The following is an 18,681-nucleotide window of genomic DNA, read 5'->3' as shown; positions in this document are numbered from 1 at the left end:
ATGATTATTGGTGGAAGAAGATAAAACAGTGGGGAGGGAGTGTAAATTTGAAGGTCATTATGCCTCAAAGTATTTGGGAGTAAGCAACCCAATTGCTAATGCTCACACTATTGGAAAAAGCATCTGTAACTTTTGCCAAAGTAAATACAAAATGTGTTCCTACAGCTAGCCAATGTTAAGTAATACCATATTTAGTAGATTCATAATTAGATATACTCCTAAAATTATTAGGTGAAAACACTGTCAGTGTTTTCCAAATATGCTGCTAGTTCTAATTTTAGATGCTGCCAGGACTTCTTGTTGCCAGGGGGAGTTTCTTTCTATTTAATGAATTACATTGCAAAGTTGTAGCAGAGAAATAATTATTAGCCTATAAACTAATTGATGAAGAAGCTGCTCATGAATTGCTTTCCCTGTTTATGCTGCATCTCTTAGGCTACTTGTTATATAAATGACCTGAAGATATAGTCAAAAAGACCAAATAGTCAAAAATTAAAACTTTCCTATGATTGAAATGTGAGAGCAGATTAGGCAGACAGCCTTATAACTTTTGGAGTTTACATTTGGCTGCGAAAACTCAGTAACCAATTGAGTGCTTCATGAAGCTATTTACAATTTTTAGGAGCAAAGCTTTGGCATATAGTAAGCTATGTAAATGTGCTAAATATTTTTGGTAGCTTTTAGTGGTAGCTGGATTTCTGTTTTGTTGTTTAAGCTTTCAGGACAAAGACTGCTGAAATACTTAGTTGGAATAATTTTTTTGTTGTAGTGTTTAGTGTTGGGCACTACGATAACGTTACTGGATTTCTCAGTTATTTCCCCTCGTACAGTAATTTGACCTATTCTGATGTTTTCTTATGACCATAGAATTGAGGCCTAATTCTTAGAGATATCCTTTCCAGAATCTCACAATGAGATATTTTGAATAAGCTGCAAAAGCAGTCAATCCTCCTTAGGCTCCTTGTCACCAATTCTACTGTATTCCTGTATAGACACTTTAGAGGCTTTCCCAAGTATTAAGTAGGTTTTGGTATGTGTTGTGTTACAGTGTCTCAGCAGTTGTTCTCTTCACGAGTAAGTTAGATATGTTATGTCTTTTTTTAAGAAGCACATCTCTTTTTGATGTTTAACTTCCAAATGGCTGCTCGTGTGCCATTCATATTGCCCGTCGTGAAACAGAACCTAAGCAAAACCAGAAAATCCAAAGAGTCAAAGATCAGATTTTACTCAACAGCTTTAACAGTTTGCAAAAAAACTACTCACACGATTCTGTTGGATGAGAAAATATCATTTGCCAATTCAAGTACAAAGCGGTTCTGTGAACCTGTGTAGCACGAGGACCCTCTAGTTTCTCTCCTTTCCACTTCTTCCCTTCCTTCTCCCAGCAAGAACATCAAGGGGCTAAAGGATGGTAATGTAAGAGAGCTGCTCCACATGTTTCCCTGCAGAAAGCTGCTCACTGTGAGCCTTGATGCAGACGGGTAAAGTAGGTTGTAGATCTGTACTTATGGCTTAAGTCTATGAAAGGTGTACATTGTCTCTTGAAATGTAAATAATGAGATGAATTGCTTTGCCATTACAGAGGGTTTTCTTTATATTTTTGCAACAAAGAGTGATATTGTGAAGTTGAATAAAATGTGTATGAAGTTCCTCTGAATAGCTGATTGAAGGTATTTAAAGTTGTTTCACTGACTTCGAACAAAGCATTTACAGAAGAGAAAAATCAGATTTAAATATATTGATTTTCTTTATGAAGTAAGTGACACCTTTGGATCTGAATTGTAATTTCAGTATAAATCTATATAATTTAACAGTAACATAAATACACTGTGTATTTTGTTTTATTTGATACCTTTTGAATTTGAGACCATGAATAGTGCTAGCTGTTAATGTGCATCCTGTGCTTACTGTGTAGACTTTCCAAACATGTAGTCTGTCTTGAATTTGATTTTTCTGTAGTTGAGAATGTATGTGTATATGTGCATGAGAAGGGAAAAATATATATTTATATATTTCTGCATCTAGTCTTTTTGGAAAGATAATCTTAAAATATTACTGGAGACCAAGTAATGCATCATGTGCTTTTTATCTGGGAATGTCACATTCAATAAGTAACAGTTAAGAAAAGGAATGTACTGTTCTGTTTTTCTCCACACAGTTATTCTGAAACAAGTTTGTGTACTAAATACAGATTATTACATTGTGGATAAAGCTAACGTGCTTACCTGGAATTTCACACATCTTATCTGCTATACTGAAAAATGCATTTTCAGCTTCTCCGTAAGAACTGATGTAATTGTCCTTACTGCAGCTACTACTTAACACAACTGCAGCTCACTGAAAATTTAATTGTCAGCCCAGTGATTTTTTTTTTGCTATAAAATATTTGTAAAAATGTCAAGTTTTCAATATAAATGTTGAATTCATTCTGTAACTGAAATTCAGGCCTCTATTTGATAGAACTGCTTCAGTGAGCAAAGTGGAACTGAAAAAGGAATTTTCCAAGTTGTGTTAGCTCAACTACTCTATGAAATATGTAACTTTACATCCAAAAGGAGAACACTTACTTAAAGGGACAGTCTAGGCTCATTCCCCTTGTGCAATACTTTTCTTGTGTGTCACCTGTGGTTGTTCAGTTAATATTAAAAATTGAGATTTGTCAATGCAGCTTGTTGCACTGCAACGTCAACTGCACTGATGATGATAACAGGTGCTACCATGGGTGGCTGCAGCAACAGTTCCTGACACATTTTTCTTTTGGGCAATATATAGCTAGGAAGTAGGAGTACATTCAGTCTATTCTTTAACATAAATTTAATCATCTTGCAAAGCTGTTCCCTTCCTCTTGTTCCTGCTGCTTGCCACAAGCAGACCACCTTGCACCTCTAACACAGGCACCATGTGAACTTAGACGTGGTCACTGACCCTCTACCCAACCCTTGCTTCACTCTACAAGTGTTTTGCCTCCACTGAATGGATGTGCCCACAACCTTTCCCCTCGTGTGGCGTGTGCTTCTGGGGCTGTGCTCTTGGGCACGAGGGCTGCTGAAGGGCAGTGCCTGTCAGCACCATGGAGAGGGGCTTGGTGCTCAGCACCTTCGTGCCTCGAGCAGCAAGGTTGGTACCTCGCAGCTTTCTCCCCACTCCTAGTAGCCCCTGTGGCTAAGATGGCCCTTCAGAAGCACATGTATTTTCTTGAATTGAGGGCAACCAGTTTACCTGACTTTCCCTTGGCAGTGAACCACTGAATGCTTAGAGAGCAACCCACACTCCTTGGGTCTAGCTGGAGCACCGTGATTCCTCTGTCTTTAACGCCTAGCCTGGATGCATCCCTCTTGCTAGGAGGGTGAGCTCTGGCTACCTTGTGAATGCTGCCCGTTTCTGCTCTCTGTGGATCTTGTCATGCTCAAGAGGTCAAAGACTTAGACTGTTTACTCACAGCTTTATCAGCACCTGTCATTTCTGTGCCTTTTTCAGCTTACCTCACGTTCTCTGCTCTAGTAATCAGTAGCAACAGCGCAAATTGTCGCAAATGGTCTCAGAATGGGCAAATGGTGTGTTATTACATGGTGGTTCTGCCACTTTCAGGAATCAAATAGCCTCAATTAGATTTACATTGACATCCTAAAAATATACTGCATATAACTTGTAATTGCTTATAACTCAGCCTTATTTCTTGATAGGTGAAATAAATTGATTGGGCTGTGATAGATCTGTTTGAGTGATTCAGGGTACAGGTGACACCATCAACTCTTGCTTAATGCCATCAGCATAACTTAGATCTTCTGAGCTGGCAAAAAAAGTTAATTAAGATGTTCCTGTATCTTTGCTTCTTTGGAGACTGAGTACCTTTTATACACTTAGCTCAATCTCTGAATTAGTAGTGTAATTACTTTAAAAATCATATTTTATGTTCTATGATTTTGATATTTAAGTAACTTGCCACTTTTTGTTTTCTTTACAGCTGCTTTTGCTGGAGTTGTGCATTGGTAAGCTTATATTTATTAACTGAGAGTAATAGGATATTGTAAAATAATAAAAATGTCATTTTGACTTTTACCCAGATATACTTTGGAGTTTATTTATCTTCAGATCTTTTCTCTCTAAACCAAAGTGTAATCTCTGAGATCAGTAATTTTGTTCTTTTCAAGTTAACTTAAAAGGTTTCTTAAGGCTGTTCAGCCAAGAACTTCCTTTCCCAGTGGAAAATGTTGCCTGGCTCTCCAAGTTCAGGTGTATTTCTATTAGCAGACCTTGAGCTGATTTTGAGGGTCCAGGTTAAATCCTTTCAGCTTTTATCCTACATTTAGATTATTTACATTTTTACATTTTGCTTTCATTTCTTGTCTTAACATCATGCTTCCTACTCTGTCATAAGAGAGGGTTGGCAAGTATTTTTTTGTCCAGAAGAGTGTCTTTTCAGCTGCTTTTTGTCAATATCATCATGTGTTTCAGGTTCCATTCCAATCCTCACCCTCTGTTTTTGTAGTAGTGACCTGTAGTAGTGTAGAGAATAGAATGGCCTCTACAGTGATTTTTTTTCTCCTCCCAGCTGTGCTTGCAGAGATAAAAAGTAACAGATGCTGCTACTCTGTTTTTGCTTTCTGTCTGAAAGAGAGCTAACCATTGTTGTGGTCTGTTTCTTGTAAATGTCTGCCTAAAAGCAGAAGCATTTGCACTGCTCCATTTCTTTTTATTTTTTTCCCCCATGCTTTTTAGAGATAAAGCTTAGAATTTGCAAATAATTATGGGGGCAAAACTTGTATTTATTCTGGTTTTTCATTTTTTTTCATATCTGCCTCTTCATTTAAATAAGCACGCATCTTTGTAGTTGCAGGAAACTGCATTGCGAGATAAGTCAGGAAACATTTTTATGGAAAAAGCATGTAGGACATATATGTGCGCTGTAGTATTTCCACTAGTTGTTATTCCGTCCTTTTCATTGTCCTTGTTTTCATTTGTATTTTCTTTCTCGCAGTATAGACTTCTTGGTTTTAGTAATATTGAAAATTTGATTGTTAACTCGTTCCACTTTAAAAAGCTTCACAGTGTTTTATAACATATATATAATAGATCTTAATAAATGGCCTATAGTTTCATGTTTGTTTTTGTTTGTCTGTTTTTGCTTTTAAAATACTCTGAATAGAATTCTTGAAGTATCTGAGTAAATTAAAGTATCAGTTTGTAATTTAGTTGTCGTTAGGCAACTGTTTGAACAGTATTTCCTGATATGTGTCACATAGCACAGGTTCTTAAACACTTTATTCCTTTTTTCTTAAAATTAATCTTCTTAGGTTTTTTCTTTCTTTTTTCCTTTTTCTTCTTTAACAGGTGTCATATAACAACTCTTTTTGAAAATGACCGTCACTTCTCTCACCTGTCAACGCTCGAAAGAGAAATGGCTTTTCGCACTGAAATGGTTAGATTATCTTTTCAACAAAAATTCAGTGATTGGAAAACTTCTGTCTATAATCTTGTGATCGTGGACCTTCCACAATAATACTTTCTCTGATTGCACTTTTACCTATAGAGCGTTTATGTGTCTTATAATTCATGTGAATGTATCTCATCAAATAATTTGCTTAAAATACAGTTTAAAAATATGATTCAAAATGACCTAAAATACAGCGCTGTGGGTATCCTGGAACGTGCTTTCAATTACAGCTATGTTATTTAGCATTTTTTAAAAATCATTTTATTTGTTAACAAATTTTGCGTATGTATACATCTTTTTTTTCTGCTTTTTTTTGTTTGTTTTGAGAATTGTACACTGCTGTGGTAGTGCACGCTGCTGCCAGAATGAGAGATTTTGAGGTGAGACCAGATGGAAGGAAGCCCACCTTGCTCTTTTTAACCGTAGAAGACAATTGGAAGTCTTGAATGGTTTTGTCCTGTTTTGTTGTAATGAAAAACTGCATATAGAAATGAAGCCCGTCTACATGACACTTCATGAAGCAGAAGTGACCTTTTTAATGCTAACTAATAATTCTGTATTTTTGTAGGGTCTTTACTATTCCTACTTCAAGACCATTGTTGAGGCACCTTCATTTTGGAATGGAGTTTGGGCAATTATGAATGACAAACTAACTGAATATCCTTTAGTGATTAACACTTTACAGAGGTTCAATCTTTACCCAGAGGTAAGCCATATTTTGAAAAGTCTACCTTCTGAGAAGACTTTGACTTCTTTAAATTTGTTTATAAGTTTGTAAGAAATCTTACAAACTTATGGATAGTTAACATTCTAAGAGTTCCTTTATGTCCAATCATATATGAATGTTTGCTATGTGTAAATTATTCATCCCTAAAGTTGCAGTCAAATTCTGTACATTTGTCTGTCTTTTTTGTTCTTTCAGGGAAAGTGAAGTTCTTAGTCTGGTTGTAACACTAAAGGGCTTGCGTCCTAGTACAGAAACTTCTGTTTTTCTCCTGTTTACTGTTGTGAAATGTGGTGTGATGGTGCATACACTTCTCCCTGTGTGTCTCAATTTCTTTGAAAAGGAAAACCTTCTTTGATTAATCTAATTTGGTGTAACTACATGTGTCAGTAAGCTTTTTGAGGAGCCGTGAGGTAATAATCATTGCTGTAACTGTTAGGTACTCGCATTTATACTTATTCTCCTGCTCTGGATCAGAGCTTCTCCAGGAATTACATGTTTTAAGAGTTTTCTACATGTGTTTTGCACAACTTGCATATACTTGTTTCATTTGCTTTATTTCCTTCCTCTGGAACAGCTAAATGCTGCAGACTACTGCTTCTTTGTTATCACCACTTTTATTTACTTATCTTAATAAGAGAGATTCAAACTCGTCTTTAGAAATGTAATCTTTGGAACAGCTGCCTTATTTGAATAGTATCTATTTATTTTTCTTTATAAAAAGTGTATTGGCTTTGGTTACAATATGACTAGTAAAAATCAAAGGTATCTGATAATTCAGTTAGAGCAAAATCATTTTATTAGTAGCAGAATTTAAGTTGTCTCAGTAAACTGGATGATAAACTCAATATTATTTGACTGATAACCCCAATGTTATAACTTTCCAAACCATTTAGCTGGCATGATCACCTTACTTATTTCTGAGGTCTATAAAGTCTGTGTGTTCTGATGGAATAGCTTCTTAATATTAACTATGTCTTTGTCATGAAGTGAGTCTTAGTCTTTCTATATGTAGAACGCTGATGCCATCTTTGTCAAGTGTTGATGTTTTATTTGCTTATTATTATAATAACGTTAATACCCTTGCACAGAAAATGGAAGTCCTGTCATATACTACATAGAAACCTCTCTAACATGCATTTAAAATTAACCTATCAGAGTTGATATGAGCTGAAATGCTAAATATCTAAACCATTAATATTCTTGCTAAGTCAACATCTTTTTTTAATTGACTTCAATTCAATTAGGCTATCTATCCTCTCTCAACAAAACGTAGAGTTTTCGAACCATTTTGGTATATTAGAGATTAATAGTGAATCTTCGATAGAATACTGAAATATACCGATTTTTCCAAATGCTTCACCTTGATGGCTGAAATAATTACTCTTCTAGAGCCAGCAAAATTTAACTCCCTTAGTCAGTAGCTGGTCTGTGTTGGGTGCTTTCAGTGAATTGTGCTCCACAATGCTCAGTTTTTTCGATAAATTTTAAGCTTGAAAGAGTATTGTGCCTGAGGTCCAGTTGTCATGAAATGTTGCCTAGCCTCCAAGTTCCTTTTAGAAACTTCCAGTGCTGTGTCCCTCGCAGGTGGTCCTCGCGAGCTGGTACCGCCTGTACACGACCGTCATGGATTACCTGGGCGTTCCCACAAAGATGTGCTGGACAGTGAACAGAGGCACGGGGCTGAGCCCTGTGGAAAGCTGTGAGGGTGAGTTGTGTTTTGGTCCAGGTACTTCCTGGAAAAATGTAGCTGCAGCTTTGCACGTTTTGGAAGGAATAAATATTCCTTTGATAGGTCTTTATCAGTATGTGCTGTAATTTGGCTGAGTCTTTGTTTTGGGCAAATTGACGACATATGAGACGAGCACAAAAGAGGGTACTTCGAAAAAAAATCAAGGGTGAAGATGTGACCTTTGCCTATTAGATAGCAACTCCAATCCACGTAGGACTTCGGCACTATATTTCACAGACGAAGTCTGAGCTTTTATAATCTTGGGTTGGTATAAAGAGAAAAGTGTCACTAAATGTAATCTAAGGTCACTGGATATGTAGTAACTTTTTTTTTGTAGTTTCTAAAGAATCTCCTATACATTTTGAGTCTAACGTTTTAGATTCTTCCCCTCTGTATTTCTTCCTGAAGCCAGAACTTGAGGGGAGAGGAGAGAAGAAAGGGAAAACACAAGGCTGTCTTTTGAAGGATGTCACAAGGCTGTCTTTTCTGTAGTGATTCTGCTGGGAAAATCTTCCTAATATTCAGTTGAAGAATTATGATTCTGGTGTCAAGGCCTGGATGCTGCCACTGCTTTCCATTTCTTTTTCCTCGGTAGTTAAAAGAGTGCTGATGCTGGCTTGTCAAGTTTTATGTGATGAAAGTACCTTGCCCAGAAACACTGTTGTGTTGTTTTATAGCCAGTTATAGCTAAATGATAAAAGGTAGTTTGTGAAGCTATTTCATTTTATCACTTAAAATGTCTTCAAGCAGTGACATGTTAATATTTTTCCATTGCATAAAGGCTGTAAGAACTTTCTTGAGCCTTGAACCATTCACTTTCTCTAATTTTGTCAGAAGTAATAATAGTGAATAAATTGTAACTTATCCTCTCTTTTGGAGAAGTAGAGGAGGAAGAAAAACTTTCTCAAGACTTCCATGTTTGGTGGGCAAATCGTCATCTTCACTTGCAGAACTTCCTGCGTTTTAAGCAAACGGAGTAATCATTTCTGCAGACCGCACTCTGGGATTTTGTTAGATCCTCTGTAGTGAACATGAGGTTTTATGCTGTATAGCTGCACTGATTAGAGCCAGGAGGGTTTAAAAATAATGGGAAAGAAAAGAGTAATAGGCATGGGAACAAAAAATGTACATGAATACATGAATGGAAAGCCTTGCATTATTGGAAGAACTCTTCGTTCCTAATGAAACAGAGTGAAGAGCATTTGTGGTACAGTGATATTATGTAAGGATGACTTGAGCTCCTGCAAAGAGGGTAGGGATTTAGACTAGGGTGTATGAACCCTTTTGAAAGCCTTTTTATGGAGTCAAAATGTGATCTTTGGAGCATGTTCTTGTAGTCAAGCTTATCTCAGATACATTTCTTTTTAATGTGCCTTTCTTTATGCTGACTGCTCAAAAGTTGTCTATCTCCCTTTTTAGGGGTGTAGTCCTTAAATTTAGTCACCCTAATAAGCTTGGTGACACCTCTTTTGCTTTTCTGTTTCTGTAGATATAGCAGTATGCTCTGTGCCATATTATGCTGACTTTGTTGTGGTTTTTAAACAATGTAATCTTTCATATATTTTGGCAGTATGTGCTAACTGTTTGTTTGTTAGGCCTGGGGGACCCAGCTTCCTTTTATGTTGCTGTGATTTTTCTTTTGAACGGATTAATGATGTCACTGTTCTTCATATATGGCACATACCTAAGGTAAGATCGTTGTGACTGAATTATTTAATTGGCACTGGTTGTCAGTTTTTATAGTAAAATTTTAAAAAGTGAATAATAAAGTGTTTTAATGGCATGTTGTTATTTGTTTGTACAATAGTACTGTTTTTTATTACAATATACATTGTCTTGAAGTATTACTGGGACAGAGGCTAGTTGATTGAAACTAATGATGATTCTTTGCCTGAAGTCATATTGCATTTCATTCATTTTTAATGTAACTGAGAAGGAAAAATATTCCAAGCAAATGCATTTATTTTGCAGGCAATTGTATACACTTCTCCTTTTCTGTAAATTTCCTTTTTCAGTATGTGTCCTAAAGTTTCAGGAACCATAATACATTGTCCTATGAAAATAGGTTTCACACTCACAGGAAAAAAAAAAAAAAAAAAAACAGAAGTAAAAACACTTTTACAATTTTATTTTCATAGGCCAGCTGTGCAAAAATGAAAAAGTGTGCTATGTTTTCCTCTAAGAAATGTGAAGTTTATTCCCCCTCATTCCCTGGCTTCACTCTCCTGTGTTCTGTTCTTGCTCTCTCAGAAGCATATGCTGATTCTGAGGAGAGCTGAAAGTTCAAATAAGGAATGGTGCAGGGCAGGAGCCAAATGTGGCAGTGAAAAGGGGAAGTTGCCAGTCGAAGGCATTTGGGCTGTAGTCTGTTTGTGTTTCTCCGTGCAAGGAATGAATGCCTCATGCTTTGGGGAAGTAAATAAACTTTGAATATTAATATTGTTATTGTCAAACTTCTCTTAAGGAAGATGTTTAGAAATCAACATTTCGTGCTAATGTCATTGAAAAGTCAGTTTTGTCTTAAATTCAGAGTATTGTATGTTCGGATGTGTTATATAAATATTAGTCTTGTAAAAATATATGAAGTATTGAGAGTAATTAAATTTTAAATGTGAATGATCTGCAGTGTAGGTAGTCAAGACAATTAGAGTATAAATGCAGTTCTTCCAATGTAAAAGCCACTAGCTCTCTGGGGTTGCAAAAGCTGCCTGACTACACAGTTTCCTGACTAGTTTTATGGTGCTATGTATTCTGAAGAAAGTCATAATTGGATACTAGATTTAGATGACTGCTTAGTCTTTATGGTAGTTTCAAAGTTCCTCTTAATTAAGGAATTTAAGGAATAATTATACTTTTGCATAAAATGTGGAAAAAAAACAATACACCATTGCAGAACAATCCAATACACTGAAGTAGGTAACATATGTGGTGGCAAGTGGCAAGTCTCCTTCCTAAAACGATTTTGTTTCTGCTATGGCTTTTGAAGGGCTTTTTTGTTGCCTGACTTATTTGATCATGGGAGACTGTGATATTTTAACATTTCATCCCTGAATTTATTCTCAGCAGTACCTCTAGTATTGTTCTATGTAATTCTTATTATTATTCTCACTGTATGTATTCATGGAGTGTGCACTTTATTTTCATAAAAATAAAGCTTATTTTTATGGCTTGACAACTCCTTGGCTTATTTTAGTGTGCTCACAACTTTGAGGGATGGGAGGTGAAAGGATTGTGCAAGACCACGTTGCTCCTTAGTTTTCCAAATTAGCATATGCCCCCTCTTCTCTATAGTGAGCCTGATCAAGGAGTTAACTAGAAAATAGTGGAAAACTAGTTGTTTTTGTAGATTTTTTTTTTTCCCTCCTGCTTAGCTTCCTGTTTTATTTCTCTACCAGGTTAGAGGATAATCAGGCATGGAAATATGTGGCCAACTATGAGAAGGGGCAGAAGGATCCTTTTCAGCAGCAGCTGATGTTGAATTGCCTTAGCTGTAATGTGAAACTGTAACTGTTGTTTATGGAAAACGCATGGAAATATTTTTGTGTGACGCAAATGAGTGTCGAGCTCCCGCAAGGTCTGATAATTGACAAAAATAGGTAATTGGAGCAGTGTGCTGAGGACTCGTGAACTTTTCTGAACAAGGGACTTGCATTTGGATGATAAATATGCTATGAAAGCCTAAGGGTTTTTTCCTGTTAGCAAATAACGTTTCTAGCTCAATCTTGCCCGTGCCCCTCCCTGAAATATGCAGTGTAGTTTCCTCTTCTGGGAAGAGGTGCTGACAAGCAGCCCTGGTTTTGCTTACAGATTTTCTGATCTTTTCTCATGTGGTATAACTCTGATCCCTTAGAAAGGCCAGTATCTTTAAGGCACTTGCAATGCAATTAAGGCCTGGCATGCTAGATTTGAAGGTTTTATCAGCATGTTAACCCTTAGCATAATCCTTGAGTATTTTGTGAGTGTGCGTGTGTGCACGTGTAAGCTTTTAGCTTGCTCTAAGACTTAATCTTAAAGAACGTTCCTTTAATCATTCTGTTTGTCCGGGTTGATGCTTTCAGTAGTTGTGGAACTAGAGGTTTTTGCTATGTGCAAGAGTGCACGTTTCCTAGAGATTGTTCTAGCTCTCAGCTGGTGTCTTTAATCCTCAGATATTGTACCCAGAAATCACTGATACTGTTTGACCTGTGTATTAGTGATGGGGGAAGGATCTGAGAGAATGTGAGAATATTTTAAAATACAACAGCTGGCTGATATTTTTGTTTAGTAACAAAAGCGATAGTTGGTCTCAAATCTCTTTTTTTATTTGCAATTTTACCTTTCTTGCGCATTGCTATGGAACAAACAGTTGCACAGATCTCCCGTAACAACTCTGAAACTAACGAGCTATTGACTGTCCTGTTTGTGTTTTCTGACTAAATGTGCATTGAAACACTCTGGAGGGTTAAGATTACTTACAATTAACTAGCCAGAATGATAAGAGAATGTTTGAAACACGAACAAGATGCACGCTATTTGTTAGAAATAGTAAAGCCCTATGGCAAATACAATTCTTGAATACATAAATGCAGAAGCAATGTAATAATTGAAATATATTATGGAGTACTTTAGCAGTTAGAGTTAGTAGTGCTGTTGCACTGTTCTTTCTCTTTAAATCACTTAAGTTGTCTAAGATGTGTATTTATAATAAGCATGCTGGCTTTCATTCTCCTAACTTTAGAATAGTACTTTGCATTTAAATGACTAGCATAGCTAAAGGATGTTGTTTCTTTTAATCACCTTTTGAATAATTGAGTGGTAAACGTTTTTCTACCAAGTCACAGACATCCTCATGCTCTGGTGTGATGTGAAAGGGCAATATGTCTATATTGCCATCCTCCTGCACAAATTAAATCTTACATATTATGTCTAATGCATGCTCTTCCACTCTTGTTTTAGGCTAAGTGCTGGCGCTTCAGCATCAGAAATTCGCTTTAGTACACTAAGAGGGACACTGATAATATTTTTAAACTTAATTCTTAATGCATGTATAGCTTTCATTTCTCCCTTCCCCCTTTCAAATATTAGTGTTATCTTCTTTTGAACACTATGTAGTAATACTCACTTTATGTTTCATCCTATGGGATGCAGCATGAGATTTGCTATTATACCCACCTGCACTGTACTGTGCCAAGGTGCTATTTTGGCATAGAGATGGGAAATATTGAATTACTCTGTTCTTCTGTTAGGCAAACTTAAAATTAGCAAGAGTTTGTTCAAGTCAAATATGTATATTGCAAAATGGTCACTAACATGCAAATCTGGCAGTAGGTGTTATGGACAGATTTTTTTGTTTTTCTGTCTTTGTTTTTAAAATGCAATGTCTGCATTGTGAATAGGAAATATGAAGCAGTTTCCTTGTAAGGAATTTATTTACAAATTTGGATTTTACATTCCTTGTTGACAGCAGAAATCAATGAGGTGATTACTAGACTGTTGGCTATAATAAATTCGGCATTTTGTTGTTACTTAATTTGTTGGTTGGAATGTGTGAGTTTACCTTCTCTGAGAACTGAACTGGTGGTTTATTTTGAGAGTGTGTAACGTTTAAAAAAAAAAAAAAAGAGCTACAATATATCAAGTATAAAAATAAAGCTGGAAGATCAATGTACAGGCGTAAGGGCACATTGTTGTTAACCACTGTAAAGCTTTTGTAAAAGCTAAGGTAGAAGAATATTGCTTGGATAAAGGCAATGTTCTGTAAGGGAGAGAGACCTGAGAAAAGGCTGCTGCTTTTCTGCTTCCCCCTCCAGTTTTCCTGGCCGTTGCTATTCAGAGCCCTCAGAGAAAGCGACAGCATCTATCTGAAGAGCTTAGAGAGAGCTTAGAGCTAGCTGAGAAAAGCAGCAGGGAGAGGAAGAAGAGCTGAGGAAAAAGTAGGTGTGTGGAAGGGTAGCGAAGAGAATGCAGTGCCAGGGGCAGCAGGCGTTAGATGAAGGATGCATGTTTTTTTCCAGGGGGTAAGTGAGAAGCATAGGAAGCAGAATGCTAGGGCCACGCTCAGCAGTCTGGAGGTGTGAATGGGAGCAAGCTGCCCGGGAGGAATGTGGTGGTTTAGACTTGCTACTGGATATGATTATGGCTCTGCAGCTCTTCGTGTGGGTCAGGACCCTGCAACTCCCTTCAGGCCATCTCTGCTCTCGTATTGCTAGTCTGGATAGGTGCATGTGGGGAAGCTTAGCAATGGAGAGCAGTGTCACCAGTTTGTAGGCTCAGAAGCAAGGTGAGGTACGAGAGCTCTCTTCCCCATCTTTCCATAACGAGTGGAAATGAGAGCACGCTGCCATGTAGGCATGCTCTTGCATGGACAAGTAGTACATCAGGTTAATGAGGAAATTCAACTGCCCGCAGTTAGGACAGAGCACTGCGAGCCCTTGGTGTTTTACCTGTTTGTGCATTGAGGCTGGGCAAGAAATCCCAGTTCAGCTGTATGGGCAGGAGAGGGAACAGGAGCAGCGTCTGCTCCAGCCTTGTGACGAGAAGCAGGAGTGGGACACGCAGCGGAAGGTTCTAATCCGGTGTTAAAATGCTGCCTTCTGGTGCCCGGTGGTGATTTGGGACCGCCGTCACCTAGCAGTAGCGCGCTTGTTTGCCGAGGAGTTTCTTTGCTTTATGCCCCAGAGGGCGGATAACTACAAAGCTCGTCAAACAACATGGGAACCTTATTTAGTGCTGCTTTGAGGTGGGAAGATTGTAAGTGCTGTTTTTCTTCTCAAAATTGACTCCTATGTGCTAATTAGATGACAAGTCAACTCGATCAGTTTAGAAACCTATAGAAATCCTTAGGTTGAAGGCTAAAAAAAGACCTTATGCTAATGTTACAGTATTTCATATAAGAATTATACGTTACATGTGTTATACATGTTATATGGTAGATGAGCTCATTTTTAAATAATTTTTTGAATTCGCCTGATTTGAATAACCTGTCATAGACTTCTGTTCAGACCAAAAATTGCAAAGATGCCCAAAATTTGGATGATGAAGCATCATCCCCTCGTAATGTCCCCTTCTTGGCAGCTTAGGGAAGAAATATCTCATTCTATCGCATGGCATTCAGGCAAACGCTCAGCACTTCTCAAATCCAAGCTGTAAGGACATCAGAATGAAGGCCATAGTGAGTAGGTGTCGCTGCTATTGCTGATGCCATGATCAAAACCAAAGTGTGTGACAGAGCAGTAATTGTTCTGCTAGTTGTTTCTCTTAGAGTCTTGAAATATCCCGCAGAAAGGAGCTGATACATGAGGAATAGCCCGTTGTGGAACAAGCACGAGTTGACCAGCTAGTTCATGTTTGTGTTGCATTCTAAATTGCTTCCCCTTGATGCATGAATAATATTTTTACCCCTTGTGAACTTCAGTGAGAATACGGCCACAGATTCCAACTTCGGTGTATGTAGCCGCATTTCTGAAGCAATGTTGGCTATTACAAGATTTTGCTGTATTTAATTTTTAATTATTTTTCATGTTCTTTTCACAGTGGGAGCCGTCTAGGAGGCCTCGTTACTGTGATATGTTACTTTTTCAACCATGGAGAGGTAGGTCTTTTTTTTTTGATCAAGTTAGGTGTCACTTCATTAGATAGAGTGATATTGCTTGTCTATTTTGGGGCAGATATAAAGGATTGATTAAAAAAAAAAAAAAAGGAATAATGTATTACCAAATATAGAGTAATAGTGACTTGAAAATTTGTAGCACCGTTTAATGTGCCCCCTTTGATGCAAAAAGGAGATGTAGAAGGAAAACATCCATGTTCTATATGTCTGTTTGGGACATTTAACGAGAGTAAATAGCATACTTGAGCTCTGGTATAATGTCTGGACTAATTCTTCTAGGAAAGATAAGAAATACTGAAACCTAAGAGAAAATTAGTGTTATCTAGCCTAGCTTGATCAATTAATTAATAATCCTCTGCTAAACTTTGACTGGTAGTGTTCTTATTATTTACCAGCAGAATACTAGCAAATTTATTCAAACCTTTCAGTAAGTCAAATTAAGTATGCATTTATAGAATATGTTTGTTTCCTTGAAACCTATATCTGAAAGAGAAGAAACTGTGAGGGAAGAAAATTTATAGTAATGCATTTGTGGAACTGAAATCTTAGTAGCACAGGGACTTTAAGTTTCAAAATGTCAGAAGTTTTTCTCTCTGTCCCCATTCCAAGCATAACTGGACTAAATGTACTATATGGACAAGCTTCAGAAATGGAGGAGACTTTCTGTATATTACCATATGTTTTATCAGAAATTCATAAACATTAAAAAAGACTGTAATACTATTTTCAAATGCTCTACTAATATTTAGTATACTCTTGATATACATTGCATTTAGAAATAAAATGCAAATATATAATAGTCTAATGCTAAACATATTTAGGAAGCTGGTTGAACAGGGGATGGAAAAAGAGCTTTCCACCTAAAATTTCCTCTTCTGCTCTCAGCAAGTGTTCCTGTCAAAGTTTTTGTGTGTTCTTGGCCTCCCTGCATCACTTCCGATGTAAATGAGATCTCCTATCATTTTGTTGAGTTCAGTCTCCATCTTGTTTTCTTAGTTTACAGAAATGAACTTTATAGAGATCTCTTAGTGGTAACAAAATATAACTGTATGTTATAGAATGAAAAATTATTTTACTTATAAGCTTTGTTTTTTTTCCTAAAAAATCTTCTTGGTGAAATAGCTATTTTTTTAAGTTTATTTTCAAATGTTTTTCTCTAAATATCCTTTGTGCAGAGTTTTTGTCTATGGATATTAACTTCCTGAAAGAACTCAGATAAATGTTAGTGTTTCTAAACCTTTTCTTTTGTGTGCTGTAAGTGCTTGCAGACTTTTGCATGGGTTTCCATTCTTACTAATACCCTTCTGGAAGTGAATTTGTTATTTTCATCCTTTGTCAGGAGATACTGATATAGCATGTGCTGTTTTGCTGAACCTGTGAAGAGGATCAATTGTAGCTTAGGAAAGGAGTAGGCTGGAAGCATCCAAGACAGTGGTAGCAAGGCAGTGATAGCAACTTGCCTCCCTGTGGTACAGCCAGTTTTCCATTATAGGGCTGCCCGGACCTGGGGAGAGGCCGTGGATATTTGGGACAAGGGCGTCACGGTGGCACCCGTGTCCTGGGGCTTATGTGGAGCCTCAATATTGCATCTGAGTTGGTCTCACCTGTGGGTTTAGATTTCTGGGAAGGAAGGAGGGCTTCTACTACACCTAATCAGGGAACTCTTTGGGAATTTGATATGCTTTTTTGGCTATGGGAGTCCTTTTGCATGTCATTCAACAGCATCCACTGTGGAGTGAGATGGGTTCTGAAAAGGCTGCTTCCCTTAAAGCAGAGGGCTGAGCTGCAAGAGCCTGCTTGTTTTGTGAGGCTTGTTAGCTCGGATTTGATGCCCTGTCGAAGAGGTTGACCTGCAGTTTAGCTGCAGTATGTTTTGATTTGTGTGCTTGTGTTAATGCATTTTAATGATCCCAAACCCAGACGAGCCTTACATGCCTATACCTGCAAGAAAGGTGGTTTGCATATCTAGTAAACTGTCCACCCATGATTTAGTGTTACTTTCCAAATATAGAAAAGTAACATGGGTTGCAATGGTTCATATACTGCTAAGGTAAAGCTTCGTTTTTATGGTTGTACATCCTCACCATTTCTTTCCCCTTTTTTCTCTGTTATAAAAGATTTAGTAAATCAAATGTTGCTATACTCTTGAAAAGTAAAAGAACCCCATAATCCTGATAATTCTAAAGCAGTGGAATCTTTATCAATAACCTTTTCTAAAGCAATCATGTCTTTCAATCAGCTGAAGATAGCATGTTACCTTTTATACTGATGAGAAATATATTTTAATAGCCATCAGGATGCAAATGTTAGAGGGAATCCTGTCAGACTATAAGGTTTGTGTTTGAATGTGACTGTCTTCCATTCTTTCCATTTATTTTTACACTATTAACATTTATAAAATAGCAAACAATAAATGATGAATGTTGCAGTACAGCTGCTCATGACTTTCAGTGAAGCAACACCTTAAGAATGTTTCTGATGTTATAGGAATCAGAAGGGATATCTCCTCGTTGAGCTCTATCCCTTCTATCTCAACATTGCCTACTGGCAACTGTCGTAAATTTATTGTGATCCATGATAGAATGAGAAAGTCTTTGTGCTGTAGTAGTGAAGAACTTTCGTGTGACTTTATCCTGAATCTTTTCATCATTCTAAACCCATTTATTTGTATGCTGACTTCTGCTAGAAACCTTTTTATCCCCACAATGCTTATAATAAAATATTTTAAGACACAGTTTTATTTTGTCAGCCTCCATGTAATTTATTTTGAGTAAGCGAAACCCTTCCATGTTTCCACTTTTCAGATAGGATCTCCAGTATCAGCTTTTGTACCAGTCTTTGTTCCACCTCTTTTAGTTGATCTTCCTTTGCAATTTGTGAACAGAGCTGTCTTCTCAGCAGTCTTCTCAGGGGCTTATATTACCAGGCATTTAGGTATTTTTCTTCCAGCTGAAGTATGGTTTTTTTTTACGATTAAGTCTATAGCTAATTGGTTTTACTTATTTATTTTTTTCCATTATCAGTCTTGAGTTGCATGTGAATAATGATGTGCAAGGATTTATGTGCCTTTTTAACAATTTAAATTGTTTTGTTTGTTCTGGAGTGTATTGTACCAGCCGATCACAGACATGACACGGGCATGAATAGTATTTTAGACTGTGAAGGAGAGGAACTGGAGGCTCCTGCTGGCAGTGCTTACGTGT

At 37.1% G+C, this 18,681-nt stretch overlaps 1 protein-coding gene across 1 annotated transcript in view; it reads left to right on the top strand.

The window, feature by feature from the left end:
* Positions 1 to 5,336: 5,336 nt before the first annotated feature.
* The window catches only part of DPY19L1 (dpy-19 like C-mannosyltransferase 1), a 37,573-nt gene continuing 24,228 nt past the window's right edge, over positions 5,337 to 18,681 (top strand). The window contains exons 1-5 of the mRNA XM_026052322.1: positions 5,337 to 5,419; positions 6,003 to 6,140; positions 7,746 to 7,866; positions 9,486 to 9,579; positions 15,403 to 15,460. Coding sequence (XP_025908107.1) covers positions 5,399 to 5,419; positions 6,003 to 6,140; positions 7,746 to 7,866; positions 9,486 to 9,579; positions 15,403 to 15,460 — 432 coding nt within the window. The 5' untranslated portion in view covers positions 5,337 to 5,398. The remainder of the gene's footprint in view (positions 5,420 to 6,002; positions 6,141 to 7,745; positions 7,867 to 9,485; positions 9,580 to 15,402; positions 15,461 to 18,681) is intronic.

The sequence above is a fragment of the Nothoprocta perdicaria genome, unplaced genomic scaffold, assembly GCF_003342845.1.
Source record: "Nothoprocta perdicaria isolate Ctin4 unplaced genomic scaffold, notPer1 scaffold_87, whole genome shotgun sequence".
Lineage (NCBI taxonomy): Eukaryota > Metazoa > Chordata > Aves > Tinamiformes > Tinamidae > Nothoprocta > Nothoprocta perdicaria.
The sequence above is the reverse complement of the archived record's forward strand: the minus strand, read 5'-3'. Positions and strand labels throughout refer to the sequence as shown.